At 38.8% G+C, this 18141-nt stretch overlaps 1 protein-coding gene across 2 annotated transcripts in view; it reads right to left on the bottom strand.

Moving 5' to 3' along the window:
* Positions 1-18141, bottom strand: part of PTPN12 (protein tyrosine phosphatase non-receptor type 12) — an 80432-nt gene that overhangs the window by 5335 nt on the left and 56956 nt on the right. Inside the window, exons 12-14 of one of the 2 annotated variants that reach the window (XM_050909184.1) lie at positions 16936-17021; positions 3689-4653; positions 212-289 (exon numbers count right to left, since the gene is read on the bottom strand). In XM_050909184.1, coding sequence (XP_050765141.1) covers positions 212-289; positions 3689-4653; positions 16936-17021 — 1129 coding nt within the window. The remainder of the gene's footprint in view (positions 1-211; positions 290-3688; positions 4654-16935; positions 17022-18141) is intronic. The other variant, XM_050909191.1, reaches the window with a different exon arrangement.

Here is an 18141-nt window from a genome sequence, read left to right as displayed (position 1 = left end):
ATTCTTAGTCAGAAAATGAGAAATAATTTGACTGTGTTCAAGGGCTTGTGAAAGTAAAACCTCAAAACAAGCCATTACACATGCTAGATTTTATTCAATTTTACAATTTGCTCCAACACTAAGATTAACCAAAAAGCAGGGGCATTCAAATACAATACTGAAATGCATTTCACATTTTATCCCCATTTATCACAAAACATTAAGAACTCACTCTGTTCACTTGCTAATACAAATGATTCTGGTGTTCTTTCTGGGAGTGGGGGAGAGGAATCTTCACTAGTATCAGCATCTAAATCAAATATGACATTTAGATAAGTTAAAAAACACACTTAAATTTTCCTCCTAGGTTTTTAGAAGTTGATCTTTTCATACATGGGATCATCCTAAACTTGGTATTAAAGCAAAAGGAAAATTTGCTTTAAATATTATAAAACATTTTGGTTTACTATACTAATGCCTTGGGAGTAACTTCATGCTAACAACACTATCTTCACATTAAGGGAGTAGGATCAGTTTGTGTGTTATGAGAGAAAGAAAAGTAAAATACATTTTCAGTCTAAATAATTTGGAGGAAAAAAACCTCAGCAACTCCAATGAATACTTTTTCTTCTTCTTTCAGAAACAGAAGATAAGCAGAATTAACAGTCTGCACTGGAGTGGTACCATTTGCTTCTTGAACAAGTAACTTGCCAATAACTGTAACCATAGTAGCTACTGTAATTTAACTGCAGTTCACTACATGTCTATTTGCAGCCACTGCAAGTGAGTTAAGCTCATTACAACACATGGGCTTCTTGAACTCTTCTGCAGATACTGGTAACTATACACAGTTGGTGCCTACCAACTGAACCACTGATAAAGCTCCCAAACCATGGTAAGAAGTGTGTTGAAAATATGTATGAGCTTTTCAGCTGTGCTGGAGACAGTAACTTACTGCCGATGAGCAGCAATTTTTATTTTTTCTTAAGTGGCTCTAACCATACTTACTTCCAAAGTCAATACAGCACAGCTAGATTGCACAGTGCAAGGACATTAAGCAATGTTGCTTTCCAGGACTGCATCGTGCGATAGTAACTTCCAGGGAAGCTCCACATTAATCACTTCTCTAAAGCCCCAAGTCTCAGTTTTGCTTCCGAAGTCCATCTTGGGCCCCACCCAGACTGCCTCCCACACCACTGATATAAACTAGTTAAACAGTCTAGTGCAAGGTTGACTAGCCCGAAGGGTAAATAGGAGCCAGAGGAGATGGCTACTGTTGGTGCCAGTAACACATCCTGTCCCCAGTCTGTTCCCTCTCACCTCTCAGGAGTGTACTAACACAAGCTGTTCTGGCAGCAAAAGCCCCACTCTGGCCTGCTAAGGAATTTGGAGTAGAAATTAAAGGTTTAAAACAATTCAAAGTAGCTGCTGCCATAAGAAGTCTCATCTGACAACTGTATTCTACACAGGATTCATAAAAATATGAAGACATGTTTCAACTAATGAAGCCATGAAGCTTGCCCTGCCAACATGCCAGCAGCAGGGACAGGAACTCCATCACGTTTTACAAGCCACTGTGTTCAAGTGACTTCTCTGAGACCTGCTCCATCTCAAGTTTACTATACAGCGTAAGAAAACCTTCATTTATTGAAATAGTCTCTATAAAATCAGCAAATAAAGTCACTATGGAGCATGCACTAACTGAAAGTGGGTTTTTTGGGTGGTTTTGGTTTGGGTTTTTTTTGTTGTTGTGGGGTTGTTGCTGTTTTGGTTTTTTTTAACCTCAGGGTGCAACTACTTTTCACTTCATTTGAATTAAAAAGAGGATTTAATTATGCAGTAAGATCATGCACACCAACAGTTATGGTTAAGCAAGTAGGGTGCTGGTAAGTTCACAGGCAAGCTTCATTGATGATTGTACCCACATCCCCAGCTTCAGACAGAAGAGTCCTGAACAAGTATGAAAATGAAAAAGCCACTGTAAAACATGGTTTAGGACCACTGGTGCAAAGTGATCTAACCCTATATTCTTGAGTCCGAGACGGATTACAAGACCTGCAACCTGAATATAAAATGGGAAGTGTTCACCATAATACAAAAGGGAACAGATACACCCTCTGTAACAAGAAATAAATTATAAAAAATTAATATAAAAATTTTATGCCATTCCTGTGAAATCAGCAACATACCAGCAGCACAAAGGCTGTACTGTTATTTCAGGATGTTTCTGATATGCAGTTACATGAAACAAATTCTTGAGTGACATTTCTCCCATTCTTTATCGTATTTATGACACATCACTTATTTTATTTGCATGTTCTTACAGCATCTACATAATGAGATGTGTAGAGAGGTAACGATTTTCAAACAGTGATAGACAATGATTGCTCTGAGAAAGAAGGAAAAAAAGCCTGGCTAAAAGCAGTGTTGTAAAAATACTATAGCATGCAAATCTACTGAAAACAAATCCAAGGAGGACTGCTTGGTATAAACATTTAAGTAACTATGACAAAGGGCTTTGTCTGCTACGCAGAGCATTTTTGAAGTGTCACAGGGTTAGAAACATACACGTATGGGCAAGTATTGTTTTGTGCATATACATAATATCACAAAATCTGTAGAAACAGATTTTTTTAAAAGCTGAAAAATAGTTCACATTTCTGAGTATATGACTTTCGGTGAAAACTTAGTTCACAAAGCAAGTATTTTCAGTTCAGCTGGTTCTGCATCTTGCATCATACCCTGAGCGTCATTTCACCTCAAAGTCACGTAGTCTGCACAGACTCCTGAAGCAAGGCCGTCACTGTAAGGAGCTCCTAGCACAAGAGTCTGATCTAAATACAGAAGCTCATGTTCTCCTTTCAGCTCCACAGCCTTACTACGTGCTTTGTTGGACTCTGCACAGGCAGTTACTGAGGCCTAAACTGTCCTTCCCAGCTACGTCCTCCATCTGATCAAAGTGTGCCAGCCTGACTGAAATCTGAATCTGCACATTTTAGGACCCTTTTGTCTTTGATAAATGATGTTGTAACTTTTTGCAGAAGCAGTCTTGCAAACTTCCCTTGCTTAAAAAATTCCAAAAAGCAGTAAAAAACTAAAAGCGACTGAATAACTTTCAAAGCACTATTAAAGCAGAACTTGGATTTTTAGATGAACAGCAATATTACTTGCCTCCCCCAGCCATGTACAGAAAAAGAAGAAAGAAGGACTAAATATTTACAATGCTATTAAAATGCAGGAGCCAAATCATGAGCAACTTCAAAGACTGATACAGTGAAAGAGGTTACATCTACATTTTTAGGACCAGCACATCAACCAGTAAGCATGAATCTGATGTGTGTTTGGACAAGCCTGTTTAAGACACTGTGACTACCCAAAACTGCCATTATTATAGACACTTCCATGAAATCAGACGAGGAGAAAAAAATATGCCAACCAACAGCACAGAAACCTGCAATTAAGAATGCATTCATACCTCGCAATAAAGCTTTTGAAGCAGCTTATCAAGGTCTGTAGCACCTTGTAACAGACATAGCTCACATGCAAACCGAAAACTGGGAGGAAAAGAGTTGCACCCTTTCTGAAGCTGCCATATTGCACTGTTTAAATTTACATTTAGAAAATTGCATTGTAAAGAAATTTATGTTGTCCAACTCTACAGATGCAACCAGGTTAAAGAGGAGCACTTCTGAACCACAATGAAACCTACCTTTGCCATCTTCAGAACATGTTACAGCTGTTAAGTCTTGCCTAGCAATAGACATTGGCAATACTTTTCTGGAAGAAATGTTTTCAGTATTAGTGGCAGCAGAAACTGTGGCACTTGCGGTTGAAACGTTAGATGCGCTTTTGCTCATGGCTCCGTCAAAGTTAATCTCATCTGTGTCAGAATCATCTGAATGAAGAGGATTAGTAAAACAGAGGGGTGCTCGAACAGAAATAGTAGTATGATCAACATTATCACTGGAAGGATGTTCAACTGTGGTGTTTGATACCAGAGAGAGAGTTTTAACACCATGACATAAGATGTCTGAAGACATGTCTTCAGACACTGATGTAAGCAGTGCGTTTTCAGGCCCATGCAGTGACCACGTGGCATGTCCCTTTTCTGTCAGAGGCAGACGATCTGGTCTTGGTGGAGTATCAGAAACCTGCTGACTCTGCAGACTTTCCGGTGAAGGTATTAAGGCTGTGTTAGACTGTGGCACGCTGCATTCCATACATGAGTTTTGAGAAGCACCTACAAATGAATCCCCTGAAATCTGTTCCTGTGGCTTAAAGCTCTTATCAATTACACAGGATGACACAGGCTTAATTTTAATTGCATGTCCCCTGTTCAACAGGGAGTTCCCATCAAAGCTTCGTGGTCCCTCCTGAAGAGGTACCTTCTTGATCTCAAAACTTAAGTTGCGCTCCAGCCTTTTGTCTGCACGTTCACTGGGTTCATTCTTCCCTGAATGTTCTGTTGACTTATTATAATTCTCATTGAGGTCTGTTGAATGCTCTGACGAAACCATGTGCAAAACTGGCTTTGGATGGTATCTATCATTGTCCTGCCACACAGTAGTGACTGTTGGATAAGCTGATGGGGGAGATGGTGTTAAGATTGGTGGTACTGGCTGAGGCTCTGGAGGCTGTAAGATTTCTTCTTTAGCGTCTCCTTCTACAAGGCAACTGCAAAAAAACCAAAACACAATTGTGTAAGTTTTCTGTATGTTGACAATATTTTAGATATCTATCCATCTATCCATCTCTGCAGTAGTAATGCTTTCATACCAATATTGAACTCCAGGCAGCGCTTCCACTGCATACAGACAATGGCTATAAAATATGACTAATGGGGTAGGCAAGAACTAAGTCAACACACTTAAAACATCTTTCAGAATATCACAAAGACATGCATTCAGGCCACTACTAATCCTCATTGATAGTTCAAAGATTGTTCACATCCTTTCCTAGAAGCATTTTTTCAAAGACTCTGTAAGAAAGGCCCTCTTGTGGCAGGATTTCAGTACTTTTTTGCTTTCTTCTTAAGTAGTGACTCAGAAGAACTTGACATATGGAATTCAATTTCCAATACAGCCAAGAAAAATTCCTTTCAAAAAACCTTACAGCCTGCTTAATACCACGTATCTTCCTTTATTTTTATTTTTCTGCACATGTCCAGGAGGATGTTGTTTTTATATTTGTGTATTTAATAGTTTCTCCATAGCTGTAAGGCTAATGATGCAGACAAAATTTAGCTGACATGAGGTGCACAGTGTATAAAAACCATTCATAGTAGAATATATGATCCAAATTACAGTGCATATTAGCGAGACCAGAGCACTTATTATTACAGTTGTCGTGGTTTAACCCCAGCCAGCAACGAAGCACCACACCGCTGCTCGCTCACTCCCTCTCCCCACGGTATGGGGGGGAAGAGAATTGGAAGGGTAAAAGTGAGAAAATTCATGGGTTGAGATAAAAACAGTTTAATAATTGGAAAAAAAAAATTAAAAAATTGTAATGAAAAGGAAAATAACAAAAAAACCCAGAGAGAAATAAAACCCAAAAGACAGACAAGTGACACAAATGAAAAACAATTGCTCACCACCAACCGACCGATGCCCAGCCAGTCCCTGAGCAGTGGTCCCCGGCCAGCTTTCCCCCCAGCTTTATATGCTGAGCATGATGTCATATGGTATGGAATATCCCTTTGGTCAGCTGGGGTCAGCTGTCCCGGCTGTGTCCCCTCCCAGCTTCTTGTGCACCCCCAGCCTACTCGCTGGCAGGGCGGTATAAGGAGCAGAAAAGGCCTTGACTCTGTGTAAGCACAGCTCACCGATGACTAAAACATCCCTGAATTATCAACATTGTTTCCAGCATAAATCCAAAATACAGCCCCATACTAGCTACTATGAAGAAAATCAACTCTACTCCAGCCAAAACCAGCACAACAGTTCATCTTAAGCTACTTAAAAGGAGAAGTTCTTCAAGCATACGGTCAATTTATTTTCAGATTAGATGCAGAATATTTGACTACAAACATTTTGCACAACTGACTAAGGTCTTGTCTACAAACAGGAATTAGGCATTTTCATTCAGAGTAAAACTAGTAACAGAGTAATAACTGAGGTGCAAAACAAATGTGTGACAAGAACAGAAATACAATTAAATAATTTAAAGAAATGATACTTTCAATCCAGGCAGATAAATCAAAGCAGAATGGACTACGGTTGCAAAGGAGTGCGATTTGGCCACATGCTTGAGCTGAGAAATCAGCCCATTTTACGTACAAAGCTCAGATCACTTCCTGCTGTTGGCAGAGATGTCCTTCATGGGGAAGTAATTAACACTCTATACAGGCCAGCACATAATGTCTAAGCCAGTGGTATTTAGAAGACAGATACTCCCATCCCCCCCATGTTAGGGGAACAGACAGTTCCCAGGGTCACAGAGTCTTTACTGATACGTTCAGGTGGTCCCAGCACCAGAATAACCTTGAACAAGCAGGAGTCAGCCAAACCCTCCTATACCTTCAGTTTTTGGGGATTATCTATGTCAGAGGCACCATAAATCACCCAAATCCAGTTCTACAAGCAGGAGACTTGGAACCTTCTCTTGGAGATAAGGTTATAGCAGGACATTCTCTTCCCTTGAAAATTAAGTCACTGGTAGACCTGAAGAACTGAATCTATTCAGAACAGTGTTCACAGTACTCTTGTGAAAAAGACTTTTATTTGCAAATGAATTCAAGGCTACACACCAAAAGCCAGAAAGCAGAGGTTTCCAAAAAGGCAAAAAACTCTTACTACCTGCTAGATGGCAGATCACTGTGACAATATTCTCCTGCTGCATTTGTGTAAAACCTGGGAGAACACAGCATATCTGGCAGGTCCGGAAGAAGGTGTGCCAGTAATAACTCTCATGTTGTAAGGACCAGCAGGATGATATGCAGATTATATTCTCCAGGCCCTGTGCTTTCAGGCTATTTAAATGAAACTTTCATGATAGCAGTAGTAGTTAATCATATGAAAAATGAAAATGTATTTGCATTTTAGAGACTTAACAGATTCTGTGGAGGAAAAAGAAATCTCATAATGAGCCATCAGCTACATAATGAAACCACACCCTCAGAGCTTGTAGGTGAAGTCTGGCATCCAAATACAGGTTGCCATTCAACTTGGAACAGTTAGAAAGCATCCAGCTCTACCACTATCTTGTTCCTACAAACCTTTCACATAGAAAGCCCAGTCTGAAACCAGAAGTCTAAACACAGGCCTAATAAATTTCAGCAACTGCAGGGGAGCTCCAAGAAATCTCAGCTGGATCATCACCGTCAGTCACACATGTAAGATGATCAGAAATAAGAGGCATGTCTTTCAAACCCTTTTTAATCAGACAACTACCTAGACAGAGAAAGGCTGTCACTACTGCCAAAACATTAACAAGACTCTTCAGAGCCATGGACAGACAAGAGAAAAGAAAAGGCTTGCTATTAATACCACATCTTATCTGACTATAAAGTGACTGAATCAGTGGACAAGGGAAGAGCTACGGATGTCGTCTATCTGGACTTCTGTAAGGCCTTTGACACAGTCCCCCACAACATCCTTCTCTCTAAATTGGAGAGATATGGATTTAATGGGTGGACTATTCACTGGATGAGGAATTGGTTGGATGGTCACATCCAGAGGGTAGCGGTCAAGGGCTCAATGTCCAGATGGAGATCGGTGACAAGTGGTGTCCCTCAGGGGTCCATATCAGGACCAGTACTGTTTAATATCTTCATCAATGACATAGACAGTGGGATTGAGTGCACCCTCAGCAAGTTTGCAGATGACACCAAGCTGAGTGGTGTGGTTGACATGCCTGAGGGATCAGATGCCAACCAGAGGGACCTGGACAAGCTCAAGAAGTGGGCCCATGTGAACCTCATGAGGTTCAACAAGGCCAAGTGCAAGGTCCTGCACCTGGGTCAGGGCAGCCCCCAGTATCAATACAGGCTGGGGGATGAAGGGATTGAGGGCAGCCCTGCCAAGAAGGACTTGGGGGTACTGGTGGATGAAAAGCTGGTCATGAGCCAGCAATGTGCGCTCGCAGCCCAGAAGGCCAACCACATCCTGGGCTGCATCCAAAGAAGCACGACCAGCAGGTAGAAGGAGGTGATTCTGCCCCTCTACTCCACTCTGGTGAGACCCCACCTGGAGTACTGCGTCCAGCTCTGGGGTCCTCAGCACAAAACAGACATGGACCTGTTGGAGCGGGTCCAGAGGAGGGCCGCAAAAATGATCAGAGGGATGGAACACCTCTCCTATGAGGACAGGCTGAGAGAGTTGGGGGTGTTCAGCCTGGAGAAGAGAAGACTCCGGGAAGACCTTATTGCGGCCTTTCAGTACTTAAAGGGGGCTTATAAGAAAGATGGGGACAGACTTTTTAGCAGGGCCTGTTGCGATAGGACAAGGGGTAACGGTTTTAAACTAAAAGAGGGTAGATTCAGACTAGATGCAAGGAAGAAATTTTTTACGATGAGGGTGGTGAAACGCTGGCACAGGTTGCCCAGAGAGGTGATAGATGTCCCATCCCTGGAAACATTCAAGGTCAGGTTGGATGGGGCTCTAGATCAACCTGATCTAGTTGAAGATGTCCCTGCTCGTGGCAGGGGGGTTGGACTAGATGACCTTTAAAGGTCCCTTCCAACCCAAACTATTCTATGATAAAACACAAATACTTTAAAATAGACATTCTGAGATTTGATAAATCAATTGCTTCACTTTGCAGATTGGCAAAGGCTAGCATTGGTCTCCTGCACTTGTTGATTAAGGCATTTGGCTTTCCAAGACAAGTCTCCATCTTCCTTTTGTTGCTCCTGTTAAGTCTGAAAAAGCCTTTTTACTTGAGAGAACATGGGCTAATAACATAGCTCTAGGGCCAAAGAATCTTCCACCTTCTCGGCCAACATGAATAAGAAAGTATTAATTAAAAACAACAAGTAGAAAGGCTTATAAGAAAAAAGCAGAGTACCAAGTCATACTCCGTATCCCTTCAGTATTGTATTATCCAGCAGTCCACGCTGAGGTTTCTTCTCACACTGCTCACATATGCCAGCCTATCTTTGTCAGACAACATGAGAGGAAGCAAGAATGATTCAGAAATCTTCTTCATATTTTCAGAAAGGTTACTGGAGAGCATAGCAGACACATAAAAAACCCAAATAGCTACAAAATTGAATTGCTACCTCTTCCCCAAGGGCATTATTTAGGTGAAACACAAAAAAAGTGTTAAGTATCAAACACTCTGTTTCCACTACACTGAAATAAAGCCAACAGTGGGTTTGCTTTTAAGAGTTACAGGGAATAGCACTAAAGACCACACAATTGCACAAGAATTCCTGCCTGTGTATTCACAAGTGAAAGGCATCAGACAGGCTTTCATTACTTGTCCGCATGTCATATCACAAACAAAAATCAAAGTAATACTATTAGTTCCCCTACTTGCAAACAAGGCCTAAAAAGGACTTAGCCAGTGCGAATTCTTGAGCCTATCATGATCTATGTAGAGGGAAAAAAAGGGGGGGGACGGGACATGACGAACGACGACAGGGACAACACACGACAACGACGACAACGGACTGCGTCACACTTGAATATTCTACAGAACTGAAAGCATACCTGTCTTGGGACAGACTACAGCATGAGTTTCATCCTTGTGATTTTATTAGCACCAAGCGATAGCAGTATGGGATGAAGAACTAAAATCCTTATACAAGGGATTCCAAACTGAAGAGAACCGTTTGGATTTTCAGTTTATGAAAATCCCCACCCACTGAAGTACTGCAAGCTCCCCAGCTTCCAAATTATCTTCTAAAATTTACTATATTTTTGTATCTGGAAAACCCCAGATCCCCTTGCAGTTCTCCCAGGTGCCCTCTTCCATTCCCTGCCTGTCTGACTCCTGTCACAAAGGGTTGGACCTCAAATTCCTTCTCTTCCTCCCCTCCCTGCGCTTGTACATTGTTATTTTGCTTTACATTAAGATACGAGGAATACAAAGCACATCAAAACAACTTAAAAGTAATTTGGGAACTCTCTCGCCTCTAAACGTTCTTCAAAAATGAACAAGCTTGAGAATAAGTTGTTTGCTTGAATTAGTAAAGACAAGCTGGGGGGGTGGGGTGGGGAGGGAAGTAAGTCTTGCTCCAATTTAATACACACTAAGAAGGAGTACGTATTTCCCTCCTCTTGGATTTCTCTCCTCTATTCCAGGAGCGAGTGCCGAGCGAGAAAGTTCACTTGCACAAATGTTTACATGCCCCCTTTACCAGCAGTAATGCTCATCAGTAATCTCCACTAAATCCTCCTACTGAAAATGAGGTTTTTCCTGTATTGACCTCATTTTCCTGACCCAGAGTTATACATGCAATCAGCAAAACTAATTTCTTATCTGGTACAGACATACCATTAAGCATTACAATTAGCTAAAAAAGCAAATTAGCATTAAACTAGATATGACAAGATTATAGGCCCATAATACCAGTCAAAATTAATGAAGTTCTTCACTGATTACTGTTTAATGAAATCACTCTCCCATTTGATTCACTAGTAAACAGAACCCCACATGTATACAAACAGCCCCCTTAGAGGTATGCATAGAACTGATGATACAGGAAATACTGCACAAGTCAGCAACCCAAAAGTTGTTTAATCATCTTCCTCATACACAGCTACACAGAGCTAATAAAATGTTCCCCATTATATTTGAAGTCAAATTTCATTCCTTCTCTCTTAAATGAGAGCTTACAGTGATCAAATGAGAAATTGTTTATCAAAATCATTCTTTGCCTTATTAATATTGAAGAATATCCATTCTCAGAAAATGAGATGCCCAAATAGCATTCTGATGTAATTTTTTTTTTAAAAGGAAATAGATGCTACCCAGGATTTCCTGGTTTTCTCTGAATATGTAACAATTTTTCCATTTTACCGACATCATAGTATTATTATTTCACATGTTCTGCATTGCAAATAATGTTTTTGTTTCTTTTTACAAAGCAGAAATATTAGGATATGTATACATTTAAGAGGTCTTTGTCTGGCAGTAGCTTTTTCTAAAACTCTTGCCAGAAAATCCTGGGCATTTTGGACTGCTGCATAATGCTTTCTTTGGGCAATTCCTTCAACAGCTGTGGTCTATAGACACTTCTCCCCCCAGAGGCAGAAAATTATCTGAAGATGAACTACTAATATTATTACAAACAACAGGAGACAGTATAGTAAAAACAGCTTGATTTAAATTACCAGGAAACTAATAGAAAGCTCATGAAAGAGAATATTGAGACAGAAAAGTCAGTGAACCAAAGAATGCCAGACCATTTGAGAAAGAGAAGTACGCTTTCCTGTATTAGACCTTTAAATTAACCCTGCATTGCTTTTACATATTGCAAAAGCAAGCATTTCTCAAGTACATTTGTAAAACCACACTGTGCGATAAAAACCAGAAAGCCTTCTCATAACTCAGCCTTGACATTGTCTCTTCATATACAACTGCTACTGGTTATCGTGTAATTCCACTACCTCGGCACTGCCTCATACATAACTGTATATGGCTTTTCCCTAGGTGATCAAGGCAGCTTTTTCATACGCTTTTATTGCCACACAACCTGAGCAGCTGATGCAGTGCCTTAGCGCCAAAGACCTCAAAGTTAATTGCTTCTCAGCTGTCAGGTAAACCATGCATTAGGTAGTAATACATTTTTAAAAATTATTGGTCATAATAAAAATTAATTATGATTTGTTAGAAGTCCAATAATTTGTCAAAAAAGCCCTCCCACAACTTTCCACCAAAAATGTACACATGGACAAAAAAAAAAAACCAAAATGAAGTGATGACAATGCTTTTTTGCTTTTTCTGCAATATATTCTATATTTTTAGAATGTGTTAGAAAAGAGTTATATTATTAAAACAGGGCACCATGGATTCAGATTTAAATGAAACCTGGCCAGTGTTCAAAAGAAAAAAAAACCCTTAAGTAATCCATGGTTATTCTACGCAGCATACTGTAGGGTTTTATTTTCAAATAAGAGCGAGTGATGCCAAGGTCATGGAATGCAGCTGCTGTTATCAACCAAAAATACATACCAAGCTTACATCCTCCCTCATAATTAAAATAGGAAAATTAAACTCAATGTAAGCAGGCTGAAGCTAGACAACCACATTATTCTACTTAAGCATTAAATCACTGCCATCCACGTGGAAGAAAAGCTGCAGTTCAGTGAAGCTGTCACGAACTATACTACAGATAATTTATATAAAACTATAAGGAACAAATAAAAATAACCAACTGGTGAATTTTTCATGTAAAATTTAGTTACATGAGGCTTTTTGGTTTTTTAATTGTGACATACAAATCAGAGACTGCTAACTAAGAAGGAACACCAATCAATGGTTTTTATCTTAGCTTTGCAGAAGATGCAAAGAGAGGGTTCTGCAGGGCTTGAAGTGAAACAGAATTACACATAACCCTTGAAATGTATTTTAATGTCATTAGATTGAAGTCCAAGCATAATTTGAAGAAAAGTTAAACTGCTACAGTATTTCACCTTTTCTCCTTCAGACACTAGCACATAGCTCTTCATTACACGGCATACAAAAAAGTTGTTACCTCTTCTCTTCTTTTTGTGAGTTTATATCTCAGTTTCTCCTTTTCTTTCAAATTGCATTTGAACTTGACAATAAAGAATTTTCTGTAACCAAGCCTGATTAAAATAAACAACCCCTTTTTCCAAATACTTTGGAATGAACTACCAAACTTACAAATATTTCAAGGACTATTCCTTAAAGGTATTAACATGCTCCCTCTGAATTCTGAAGTACCAATCATTGCTTCTAGATTTGAAGTAAAAGCTCTGATTGTAGTCATGTAAAATCATGTATAGTCCTAAATTGTAAGTTTAAAACTTTTTCTTTACAGTCTCGTATCTAACAATAAAGTCAAAACTAACTTAAGCCCTCTTCCTGCCTTAACCTCAAAATAGTTAAACACGTCTAACAAGGAACACTTTCCACCCCCCAAGTCCTCCAAAGAAATTCAACATAGATATACGTTCAAGGTGACTTTCACAAGAAGTGATCATAAACTGCAAAGCCAAGCAATTTCTAGAATAAGGTGCTGATGTATGCACTCATGAGTTGCTCTTGTTTACCTTCGTAACAATCAAGGAGTAATTTTATTTGAATTTTTTTTTATCTTGACATCAAATGCAGATAGACATTAAGCTAAATGACTACATTCACATATTGTACTGCAAACACGAATTACATTGAAGTATTACAAGGTGATAAAAGGTTGGACGGCAATACAATTCCAGAACCTCTGCAAAACAAGTACAGCTAGATGCTTCATGGTGAGTTAATAAAAGTAAACAAAATTCCAAGTTAATATTGATTTATACCAACAGCCTAAAGATACTTGTAACTTCCAAGAAGAGACAGACATTAAAGAAGCCTAGGAAAGTACAATTTGAAGTTATACTTTGTAGCACTCCTTCCCCAAGACATCCCCAGGCCAATGCAAGTACTAAAAGGATTATCCCTCTCTGAGTAAGCTTCCTATCTTATATGGCAAAAGTCTTTAGTGGCATCTCATCCTTACTTCATACAGACATGAGAGGTAACTTAATATTAGCTACACTTTAAGAGGAAGAGATCTACAAATTTAAACATAATACAGAGATGACCTGTCCTACCATCCTGTCACAAACAAGAGAAGAGACAGGTAAGAAAGCCACCCTTATAGAAAAATTGTACAGTGTACTGAGTGGTTAGCCACTGAAAAGTGCTGTAGAGGAGATGTCACCATCTCATGCAGCAAACAGCCTCAGGGCTGTCAGAAAACAACTAACGGGAATCATAAGCATTACTATCTAAGCAAACATAGCTTGGGCTGATAGCAATATAGAAGACAAGAACCCTGAGGTCAAGAGATGCAAACCAATTTTCCTCCTGCTCGGTCAGGATCATCTCAGGCAGGTTCTCCTGAAACCAAGCTGGCACACAGTACCGTTCAGTGCTAGTCATTGTAGCCCTTTTTGCTTTAGAAAAAAAGGAACTGTTAAACCTTCCCTTAAAAAAAAGGCAAGTTGCTTTACTAATTACACTTTCTAGAGCCAACTACAACACAGCATATAAAGAATTTAAAAGCCTTATTCCTTTTAAAAAATATTAGCTTTAGCAACTTGCTTGTAACTTCTTCAGAGACCGTGCATGTACAACTCAAGTACACATTTGGCTGGCAACCCAAAAATGTTACTGAACAAAATATTTTAAGCAAGTTCCCAGAGAAAATTCTAAATCAAACTAAAAATGTGAGTTAAACTAGATTATTTCAGAGTACCTACTGAATGTGAACTTACCTGTAAAAGGCAATGACTCTTAGACACCACTTGAAAACATTCACTACAGAAAAGATGTAGACGAATACTTAAAATAGTTGTACCAAGATATTTTTAGTCACAGCAATGCAGAGAATAGAAGGGACATGAAAAAAAAAGTGGCAAGAGAATGATTTGGGAAAAAAGCTACAGATGCAATAAGGAGATGTATCATGTTTAACAGTTTCCTTCTCCATACAGGGATTAAATTAGAATCTTTCACAGATTCTGCTCTCTCATCCTCCCCAGGAAAAGGATGTCACCCTATGCCAGAACATCCACAATACGCAAAACCTGGCTCTAAGTCCTGACTGAATCAGGCTGCAGATTTGTAAAATTACCTCCCACATCAAGACAAAACATGCTCATTAGTGGGTATTCTGAGCAGATGTGACTAATAGCAAATACAGTCTTTCCTCAGAAGTGTCTTCCATAAGGGGTGTAATTAACTTTTTCAAAAATAATCTCCATTTGAAAAAGACAACAGCTTTGCTAAAAGCTTCCATTTTTTCACCTCTATGGAATCAATCTTCCTGCCAGTGCTGGCAGATAGGAAAGTATGAGTTTATGGAAGCAGGCCCAAAAAAGACCAGGTTTTATAAAAGAGATTAAAAGATTTTAACTTAATGCAGCAAGTAAAGAACAATGCAATGCAGATAAGACAGAACAGATGTTTGCTAAAACATGAAGTATGCATATATGATTATTACATGAACATATAAAAATGACAAAAACCTAGGTACACCTAAGATTATTTCAGGGAACACTAATAAGAAAATTACCTATTGGACAGAAATCATAGATCTAAGTTCAGTGACTAAGTTTCAAGAAGGGCTTGGAACTCATCATGAACACGGGTTAACAGACTCCTCTGTCATCATCTTAATCTACATAATTGAATACACTCACATTACCACCAATCTAAATAAAGTAAAAATGACGTTACCTACATAGCACAAACTCTGCCATTTGTTTGTGAAAAGCCCCAATTCATTTCCACCACCCTCTTTCAATGTCGTATTCTTCTCTAACTTCTGCTTGACATAACTGATGTTAACTATAACAGCTACTTATATCCTTATCCTACTGTATCATTAATGGTTGTTATCATACATTATTTCCAAAGTTATCTTATTGCAAATACCATCCCCAGGGCCCCTAAAGAAGTAGAGCAATAGCTCCATTTATGGTAGTTCTCCGATACCCTCATTAGAATGGGCATTAGAATCACATGCAATATTCCAGATCTGGTCCAAATTGCTAGTTGATGGCCAAGTGGAACACTTCCATACCCAGTTTTAAACTATGTTTATTCCTGTGACAAGAAGGTGATGTTGCAATATTGAATATACACACACATTGCTACCCATTCTGAGTCACCAATTTTCAAATGGCTTTCTATGTCCAATTACATTTTCTATATACATACACACATATTTAAACTTCCTCCTTTACCAAACCTAGAATATTTTAAGATTTAAAATTCATTTTATTGTGTAATCACTGCTCTCATCTTGCTAGCCCCTCAAAAATGGGTTCACTTTACCACATCATTTGTGCCCTGCCAAATGCAGTACTGGAAAGAAGTGGTTAATTATCATCTTCTACCTTTAACCTTTAAAGTATCAGATGAATAGGAATTCCCACTACCGACCTGACCTTGCACTACTCCTGTCTGATTATATTTTAAAGCAGTAAAACTACTTTCCTGATATGACTAAACATTATGCAAGAATACTAACTGGCTGGTAGTTTCGTACGTCATTCTACAACTTTAGGAAATCCAAGTACTTACCTTAAATGTCTATTTAACACAGGCAATGTAGCACAGGCAAGATCACCTGCCGAAGGTCCCTATAAGCCTTCCAGAAACTAGCTAGGGAACTTAGGCGCTTACTTCAGGAGAGTTGCTTCTTTAGCTGTCTAACACTCAGGTTGGGTACCCATTTTAGGCAGATGAATCTATTAGTTCAGATTTACTTTTGGCTTCCTTGAAGTCAAGTCTATGTATTTTAAGAGCTAGAGAGGATTTTATTTTTCCTCTGTTGAATTAAAGGATTGGCGAGACCAATTTTTCTTCTCAATAAGAAAAGCGTTTTGCTGGCATGCTCTAGTCAATAGCAGTACTCGTCTGTAAGGTAACATTTTCTTGAATAAATGGGTATGTTTCATTATGGTTTTGCCTCCAAAAATGAGGGTTCAGTCATTATTTGAGCCTATTTTGAAGTATGTTTTGCTACTATCACCTAGCAGAATTAGAGCACAAGTAGATCTAACATATCTGACTATTAAAGGGGTATGCTGGTCTACTCACATGTAGTCATTGCAAGATTGGTATATTCAAACAGACTTTGCAAAGATATTAAAGCTTATATTTACAGAGTCAATTACAGGACTTCTATTTGTATTATGTATACTTCTATTTATAAGTAGAAAAAAATTGCATCTTAAAAGTCTTTATAGTATCAGTAGTTTTATTCTACTTTTTATTTATGAAGCATTTCAATCTGTCACCTTAAAATAGTATATTAACATAGTTAACTACCTGCGGGTCCGTGGAGGCTTTGGTGGAGGAGAATCCTGTTTCTCAGCATCTGAAGAACTGACAGCATTCTCTGTATTATTTTCATCCTGGTTAAAAGAAAAAGCTTTCATTTATAGCTGTAAAGCTGATACACACAGTACTGAAACTGTAAGGTCCAAAGATCCGTAATGATACTTAAAAATAATGTATGACAACATTACATATTTTTGGCTATCACATAGATGACTTTCAAAATTATACTCTAAATTCACAGTATTATTCTATATCGTGTATCCAACTTCAAATTTTTCTGACTAAACATTGTTTCGCATCTAATTGTACAATCCACTACAGAAAATTCTCAAAAGCTAATCTTTCAGGTTAGTAGTGAGCAAGCTCCCTTATGCTCTCCAAATTATTCATATTGAAAGCATTTATTTTCCAGTCAGTCTAATTATTTTCACTTGTACAATCACTCCATTGAAGATAAGACTAATCTACAGTGCAGCAAAAAATTGAGAATTTCAGCTACCGTAAAGTGACAAGTGGATAGGATTTAACACATTGTTCTAAAACACTTTCAAATCATCTCCCATTTGCATACAATGACATTTAACTTACTCAGCAAAGCATGAATATTTTTATTTTGTTTTAGGACCATAAATAAGAGATATATTTTATATAAGTATATATTTATAAATATACGTATCCATACACATTTATGTGTATATACATATAAAATATTGTTGTGGGTCAACCCCAGTAGGCAGCTAAGCACCACAAAGCCACTCACTCACTCATTTCTCCCCCGACCTCTGAAGAGGGAAGAGGAAAGGCAAGAAAACTTGTGGGTTGATAAAATTGTTTAGTAAGCAAAGGAGAAGTGGGAGAACAGAACAAACAAACAAAACAAGTGATGCAAAAGCAATCACTCACTACCTCCCACAGGTAGACCTATGCCCACCCAGCTCCTGAGCAAAAGATGGCTAACCTCACTAAACCCCCCTCTTTTCCCTCTTTATTGCTGAGCATGAAGTTACATGGTATTAAGGAATATCTCTTTGGTTAGTTCGAGTCATCTGCCTGGTTGTGTCCCCACCTAACCTCTTGCACACCCCTCAGTCTATTCACTGGGAGGGCAGACTAAGAAACAGAGGCAGCATTGACACTGTGCAAACATTGCTCAGCAATAGCTGGAACATTAGTGTGTCACCAGCATTGTTTTGG

The sequence above is a fragment of the Gymnogyps californianus genome, chromosome 1 (genome assembly GCF_018139145.2).
Source record: "Gymnogyps californianus isolate 813 chromosome 1, ASM1813914v2, whole genome shotgun sequence".
In the NCBI taxonomy this organism is placed as follows: domain Eukaryota; kingdom Metazoa; phylum Chordata; class Aves; order Accipitriformes; family Cathartidae; genus Gymnogyps; species Gymnogyps californianus.
Note: the sequence above shows the minus strand (reverse complement) of the source record. Positions and strands in the feature narration are given on the sequence as shown.